At 39.4% G+C, this 8,809-nt stretch overlaps 1 protein-coding gene across 1 annotated transcript; it reads right to left on the minus strand.

Moving 5' to 3' along the window:
- Positions 1-691: 691 nt before the first annotated feature.
- LOC104216847 (uncharacterized) lies at positions 692-2,212 on the minus strand. The gene is made up of 3 exons (XM_009766985.1): positions 2,002-2,212; positions 1,448-1,933; positions 692-762 (listed from the first exon to the last, which is right to left on the minus strand). The coding sequence occupies exons 1-3, from the start codon at positions 2,210-2,212 to the stop codon at positions 692-694; spliced, it is 768 nt and encodes a 255-aa protein (XP_009765287.1).
- Positions 2,213-8,809: the final 6,597 nt, after the last annotated feature.

Genomic DNA, 8,809 nt, shown 5'->3' on the forward strand with positions numbered 1-8,809 from the left:
AGACATCCTTCGCAAAGTTAGATCGGATGATCAATTGTTGGTAATCTATTCACCATGCTTACTTTCTTTATCAACTTTAGACTATTAAAATTCACATGACCAAATCTCATATGCCAAAGCCAAGATGAATCTTTGGTACAAAAGCTAACACCTTGGAACATCACATTTTTTAAAGCAAAGCAGGATCCAATGTTTATAATTTGCCCAAGAAAACCTCAAAGAAGCTAAACTAATGGTAAAGCTAATGAAATAAGAACTACTAACTAAAACAAAGGTTGTCATAGTCAACTCTCCACATATGGTAGTATATGTATCCACAAGTCAAGTGCAAAACCTCAATGTAGCACCTTTAATGCTCTCACCAGGTGCCAAGTTTTGTGTTCCAAAGGACAAGGCAAACGTGAATATCCAAACAACACCATCAACTTCTGGAGATGACCAAACCATTTTGTAAATATGTGTAGTGTGTGTTCCAGACCTTGCAACACAGAAGACTGCTAGTATCTGCTTTCTCATGATTGAGTATGTCTACATCTCAGGCCATATACTTGTAGTAGTGATTGCTAACATTAGCTCTAGATGGGCTTTTATGAAGGCAAAAACCTGCAAAGTCCTTATGCCCGCACTGCCATGACTCCTCCAAAATGGACATGGAAACATGTCAATACCACTGAATGTAGTCATGACTAGATCAAGCCCATGAACATCTAGTATAATACTTTTTGATTCCATTGAGTTCCAAGTTTAATCCTTCAGAGTAACCTGCAAAATTAGAATGCACATTGTATCCAATGGTATGATCCTACAGATGGTTGTGCAAGGCACAGACCTACTGTTCCTGCATATGGATGTGCAAGGCACAAACCTACTGTTCATCAGTGTACAACCATATGATTTAATGTGAAACACTACATTGACGGTTCAAAACAAATATTTTATTATTAGCCATAGGAACTTTGGCTAACAATCTCCCATTTTCATCTCTCAAGAAAGAAAAAAAAAATTATCTTTCAAATGACTATCATTATTTTTCTCCAAAAGTTGTCCCAAACTTAAAATATTACTTTTGTTCTGCTCTACATACAAAATATTAGAAATTAATTGGTGAATATTATTTTTCAAGCGAATTAAAATCGTACCTTCTCTTTTGTTTTAACCCGCGAAGAGTTTCCAAAAGTGTTGTTACCACCATTCAATTCTTCAAGCTCCACAAATAAATTTTTCTTTCCATAAATATGGCTACTTGCACTAGAGTCAAGGTACCATTAGTTTCTCTCTACACTTTCTTCCCTTTTGCAAGAGAGAACTAAAATACTATCTCCATCTTCATTTTTGTTCTCCATATATTATTTTTACATTCCCAGAAGAAATGACCGAATTTATTGATAAGTATAACATTCAATATTAGACTTATCATACCTTCCTTGATTTTGCCTCCATCCTTTACCTCTTCCATGACCTTTTCCTTGATTAGAGTCTTGGCTCCTATTTTCTCTATTTGGTAGTTGGATACTACCTCTTCCTTTTCCAGCACGACCGTGTCCATGTCCACGACCTTTTTGTTGCGAGCCACGCCTTTCATCTTTCTCCTTGAAAGAAAGTTTTGCTTGCAACGCTTGTTCAACCGATTCTTCTTTCGTTTTCTTCAACTTTTCTTCATGTTCTTGCAAAGAACCTTCATCAATGGACATGGTATCCAAATCCTTGGACTCTTCAATAGCCACAATAATATAATTATATTTTGAATCACGGGATCGTAGTATTTTTGCAACGACCCTATCATCACTCAAGTTTTCATCATATCTCTTCATTTGATTGACAATAGCCAAAACTCTTGAAATATAATCCGAAACGGATTCGGATTCCTTCATATGCGATGATTCAAACTCTCCTCTTAAAGTTTCGAGACGAACTCTTTTCACTTTATCCAAACCTTTAAAAGAAGTTTAAAAAATCTCCCATGCTTGCTTTGAGGCGATTGCATTTGCAACCTTCTCAAACATCCTGTCATCCAAACTTTGATGGATGAGAGTGAGCACCTTTGATCTTTCTTTTTAAAGGCAGCATCATCTTCCGCTCCATCACCTCCGACTTCCACTGGTTCCCAAACATCATAGGAACCAAGCAAAGGCTTCATCCGGATACACCAATTTTCATAGTTCTCGTTTGTGAGCATAGGAACTTGAAATGGAGTTCCACTACTATTTATCATTTTCTCTCCAAGTTTGGTTATCTCTTATACACACCGGCTCTGATATCACAATGTTAGAAAACTTGAGAGAGTAAGACAATACAAATGAACACTCAAATCTCATAAAGAAGAAAGTGGAGGAAAGGATGATTTCTATTTAACTTGACTTACACCAAATGGCTAGGAATACATGGCTATTTAGCCTACATTGCATGTAAGAATAATAACTAAGTCCACACCTCACATCTTTTAAGGTACATGGATGATACCTCTAGACATTGTATCTTCCATGTACATCAATGTGTTTGTACTCTAATACATGTATTAACTTAATATTTTAGTTCATGAACTAATGTAGACAAATGTAGACAAATGAAAAACAAGTTTATTATTTTCATATTTCAACATAAGATACAAGAAGATACCAGTGTTTTGTTATGTCATGTTTCTATATATTTCCTTAGAACATATTATTATGGCAAAGTTGAAGAAGAGAACTCATAAGAACTGCTTCAAGGATGAGGTGATGTTTCAAGAATACTAGTGTTTCTTCTTGAAAATTACTAGGTAGACATAAGTCTTTGCTGGAAAGTTGGATGATAAGAAAATTCAACGCGACAGAAGAAGAAGAAGGTGGAGGAGGAGGAGGGACAACAAAATGTGCATTAAGTGTACTGAATGGACGTCCATAATTGCAAATTGGATGAGATCATAAATATGTTCAAATTTTAAACATGATTTCTCCAGAATAAATGTTCAAAGTTGGAGATTATCGCATGGATCGATACGACATTTGCATAGATTGCATGCTTGCTTGCCCTTAATTCTTGTACTTATTAGGCTAATCAACAATTACTATAGCAGAAACTTATTCTTATTCTTCTTCTCTTTCATTTAGGGTTTATTATCCTTCTTTTGCGACACGTATTGGATATTTCTTTTTACTCTACTAGAGTTGTGAGCATAGAAAATTGAATAGGCTTTCTACTCTGTTTATGTCGTGCAATTGACGGCAACGCATATGGAGGAAAAGCAATAGAAGAGGAGAATCGCAAGACAGCACGATAAAAAGAAGAGTAATTTTGTCAAGTTTAATCTAAAGTGGCTAAATTTCAAATGCTTTTGAAACAATGGCTAAATTCTAACTAGCAGACCAAAAGTGGCTATTTAGCTATTTTACACCTGTACCCTCAAGGGTGAAGGATGGGAATCTTTACTATTAGAAACCCCCCTCCCCCACCCACCCTCTCGATTATCTGAGTAATTTACCACTCGTTAACTGCAATATAACATTCTTCTTGATTAAGGGTGTGCTTGGTGTGACGGAAAATATTTTTGTGGAAAATATTTTTCAAGAAAATGTTCTCTCGAAAAACAAGTATTCCCTCCGTTTCATATTAAATGAGGTAGTTTGACTCGGCACGGAGTTTAAGAAAAAAGAAGACTTTTAAAACTTGTGGTCTTAAAAGCTTAAGGGGTAAAAGGTTTGTGGGGCCATGAAATTTGTGTGGCTATAAAAACTTCTCATTAAGGGTAAATGGGTAAAATGAAGAGTTTAAAGTTGAATTATTTCCAAATTTAGAAATGTGTCATTTATTTTGGAACAGACTAAAAAAGAAAGTACCTCATATATTATGAAACGGAGGGAGTAGTAATTTTATTTATTTTTCGATGTTTGGTACGCAAATTAAGGAAAATAACTTCTCAAGAGTATTTATAAATAATTGTCACGACCCAGATTTCTTACCCTTGGGAGTCGAGATGGTGCCTACTAATGTGAGCTAGGCAAGCCAATTATTTGAGCAAATTACTTCTTTATCCATTTTATACTTTTTAACAATTCTAAAGCAATAACATGTAAACAGCGGAAATTATAATAAGCAGAAGAAATGCAGTAAGTTATCTGAATATATATCTAATACAACTGTTTAAACCTCAACCACCCAGAACTGGTGTCACAGTACCACAGACGATCTAAGAATACTACATACAAATTATGAAATAAACGATACACTGTTTCTGAATTTAGGAAATGAAACAGGAATAAAGGGATAGAGGGAGATGCCAGGTCCTGCGGACGCCTGCAGGTCTACCTTGGATATCCGCGTGGACTGAAGGCAGCCATCCAATCTACGGTCCAAATGCTGCTGCTCCGAGATCTACACATAGTGCGGAGTGTAGTATCATCACAACCGACCCCATGTGCTGGTAATGCCTAGCCTAACCTCGGCGAAGTAGTGACGAGGCTAGGACCAGACTACCAAATAAACCTGTGCAATTCAATTATATACATTGGAAAAGAAGAACAGTAATAAACAGTTAAGTATGGGAGGGGTAACATGCTTCGGGGGAGCTATTAATTTAGAATAGAAAGACAACGGTTAATTGAAAGAAACAACATATCTCAGATATCAAAAAAGAACCAGAAATCAATAAGTGCACGGCATCACCCTTCGTGTTTTTACTCTCGTCCTCATCAAAGCAATCAAGTAATGAAAATGTGCACGGTATCACCCTTCGTGCTTTTACTCTCGTCCTCACCATATAATTAATGTAATCGACACGGAATGGTACATTGTGCGGCACAGCATCACCCTTCGTGCTTTACACTCTTTCCTCACAAATCATACAAGGCATTACCCTTCGTGCTTTAACACTCTCTCACCAAACAATACACGGCATCACCCTTCATGCTTTAACACTCTTCTTCACCCAAACAACAATCACAAATAATAGGGCAAGGTAATAATGAAATTACAATAAGAATCCCGGCAAGGGAACAATAATTCAACAAACAAGTCCCGGCAAGGGAGATAACATCAAAGGCAACAATATCCCGGCAAGGGAGATAATATAATGGTTCTCTTCTCTTTTATCACTTTTACTTCACAACTCACTTCAAAACTTGAGCCAATGCTCTAAAGGGTTTAATTACCACTTACATTTTCACAATTCGTTTTCCAACTTGAGCCGACGCTCCTCAGCGTTCAAACATCACAATTTCTTCCACAACTTTGCCCAACAAATAGAAATCATCACCAAAGCATGAATAATACAACGAAGTCATGATATTCACAATATAAGACTCACGGGCATGCTTGACACCAACGTATAGATACCTGTCACCATGCCTATATGTCGTACTCAACAAACACCACATAGCAAATAAGACTCGACTCTTAATCCCTCAAGTTAAGGTTAGACCAAACACTTACCTCGATGCCACGAGCACAATTCACGTCTCAACTATCGCTTTACCCCTTTGATTCCACCACCAATTTGCTCGTATCTAGCCACAAGTTACTCAATTATATCAATAAATGCTAAATGAATCAATTCCAATGCATGAAAATAAGTTTTCCAAGGTTTTACCCAAAAGTCAAAAATCGTTCGCGGACCCACATGGTCAAAACTCGAGGTTAGAACCAAAACCCGATTACCCATTCCCCTACGAACCCAAATATATAATTTGTTTTGAAATTGGACCTCAAATTGAGGTCCAAATCCCTAATTTTTGAAAAACCTAGGTTCTACCCAAAACACCCAATTTCCCCCATGAAAATCATTGATTTTGAGTTGAAATCATGTGAAAAGATGTTAATGATTGAAGGAAATCAGTTAAAATTAACTTACAATCGATTTGGAAGAAGAGTTGTCTTTGAAAAATCGCCCAAGAGTGTTTTGGTTTTGGAAGAGTGTGAAAAATGAAAGATTTTCGGCTAAGTTATAAAATTGCAGGTTGCAGATGTTGCAATTGCGACAATTGCGAACCCAGACTTCTGCTATGTTCGCATTTGTGAAGGGGGTTCTCGCATTGCGAGTTGGGAATTGCGAACATTGTGTCGCATTTGCGACGACTGACTAAGAGGGGGAAGCATTGCATTTGCGATAGGTCCCTCGCAATTGTGAGGTAGCTGACCTGGGCCATTGTTCGCATTTGCGACAAGGCCTTCGCATTTGCTAACTCGCATTTGCGAGCCAGGCTTCACAAATGCGAAGCCTACAGGTCTGCAAAACAACAGCTGAAAGTCTGCAATTCCTCAAGTCCAAAATCCACCCCGTGGCCTATCCAAAACTCACCCGAGCCCTCGGGGCTCCAAACCAAACATGCATCCCAACCTAAAAACATCATGCGGACTCGCTCGTGCATTCAAATCACTAAAATTACATCAACAACTATGAATTTAGCCTCAAAATCATGAAATTTCTTAAGAACTTCAAATTTTCCAATTTTCTCAAAAACGATTCGATTCACGTCGTTTCCAGTCCATTTCTTACCACACTTCACAGACTTATCTTAAATCACAAATAAGACCTGTACCAGGCGCCAGAACCAAAATACGGGCTCGATACCACCAAGTTTTAAACACATTTCATTTCCAAAACTCATAAATAATTTTAGAAAATAATTTTCTTTAAAAATTCATTTCTCGGGCTTGGGACCTCGGAATTCGATTCCGGGCATACGCCTAAGTCCAATATTTTCCTACGGACCCTCCGGGACCATCAAATCACGGGTCTAGGTCCGTTTACCCAAAATGTTGACCGAAGTCAACTTAATTCATTTTAAAGTCAAAATTCATCATTTTTCACAGATTTTCACATAATGGATTTCCATCTACGCGCCTGGACTGTGCACGCAAATTGATGTGAGACAGAAAGTGGTTTTTAAGGCCTCAGAGCGCAGAATTTACTTTTAAAACAAGTGATGACCCAAAAGGTCATCACATTCTCCACCTCTAAAACAACTGTTCGTCCTCGAACGGATAGAAGAAGGAATTCCCTGAGTTGGAGAAAAGATGGGGATAACGGCTCCGCATATCGGACTCGGACTCCCAGGTCGATGCCTCAGCAGGCTGACCTCTCCACTAAATACGAACAGAAGGAAAACTCTTCGATCTCAACTGACGAACCTGCACGTCTAGAATAGCTACCGACTCCTCCTCATAGGACAAGTCCTTGTCCAACTGGACAGTGTTGAAATCTAACACGTGGGATGGATTGTCGTGATACTTCCGAAGCATGGACACATGAAACACTGGATGCACGGCTGATAAGCTCGGAGGCAACGCAAGTCTATAAGCCACCTCCCCCACTCGATCAAGAATCTTAAACTGGCCAATGAACCTAGGGCTAAGCTTGCCCTTCTTCCCAAATCTCATCACACCCTACATAGGCGACACTCGGAGCAATACCCGCTCATCAACAATGAATGCCAAATCATGAACCTTGCGATCGGCATAACTCTTTTGCCTGGACTGAGCTGTACGAAGCTTATCCTGAATAATTGTGACCTTGTTCAAGGCATCCTGCACTAGATCTGTACCCAACAACCGAGCCTCTCCCGGCTCAAACCATCCAATCGGCGACCGACACCGCCTACCGTACAAAGCCTCATAAGGACCCATCTGGATACTCGATTGGTAGTTGTTGTTGTAGGCAAACTCTGCTAAAGGCAAAAACTGATCCACGAGCCTCCAAAGTCAATGACACAAGCTCGGAGCATGTCCTCCAAAATTTGAATGGTTCGCTCAGTATGAGGATGAAACAATGTGCTTAACTCAACCCGTGTGCCCAACTCTCGTTGAACTACTCTCCAAAAATGTGAGGTAAATTGCGTACCTCAGTCCGAAATGATAGACACGGGCATACCATGAAGACGAACTATCTCCCGAATATAGATCTCGGCTAACCTCTCAGAAGAATATAAGACTGCCACAGGAATGAAATGTGCTGACTTGGTCAGTCTATCAACAATAACCCACACTGCATCGAACTTTCTTTGAGTCCGTGGGAGTCCAACAACGAAGTCCATAGTGATACACTCCCACTTCCACTCAATAATCTCAATCTTCTTAAATGAACCATCGGGCCTCTAATGCTCGTACTTAACCTGCTGACAATTCAAACACCGAGCCACATACGCAACGATATCCTTCTTCATTCTTCTCCACCAATAATGTTGCCGCAAATCCTGATACATCTTAGCAGCGCCCGGATGAATAGAGTACCGGGAACTATGGGCCTCCTCTAAAATCAACTCTTGAAGCCCATCCACATTAGGCACACAAACTCGACCCTACAACCTCAAAACTCCATCATCTCCTAAGGTAACCTGCTTGGCACCTTCGTGCTGCATCGTGTCTCTGAGGACACACAAATGAGGATCATCATACTGCCGATCTCGGATACGCTCCAATAAGGAAGAACGAGCGACTGTGCAATCTAACACACGGCTGGGCTCAGACACAAATCTCACGAACTGATTGGCCAAAGCCTGAACATCCAAAGCAAGCGGTCTCTCACCGACAGGAATATAAGCAAGACTGCCCATACTGGCTGACTTCCTACTCAAAGCATCGGCCACCACATTGGCATTTCCTGGATGATATAAGATGGTGATATCATAGTCTTTCAACAACTCCAACTACCTTCTCTGCCTCAAATTCAACTCCTTTTTCTTGAACAAATACTGCAGACTCTTGTGATCCATGAACACCTCACATGCCACACCATACAGATAATGCCTCCAAATCTTCAAAGCGTGAACAATGGCTGCTAACTCCAAATCATGAACCGGGTAGTTCTTCTCATAAATCTTCAACTATCGTGAAGCAT

Source organism: Nicotiana sylvestris, chromosome 8 (assembly GCF_000393655.2).
Source record: "Nicotiana sylvestris chromosome 8, ASM39365v2, whole genome shotgun sequence".
In the NCBI taxonomy this organism is placed as follows: Eukaryota; Viridiplantae; Streptophyta; class Magnoliopsida; order Solanales; family Solanaceae; genus Nicotiana; species Nicotiana sylvestris.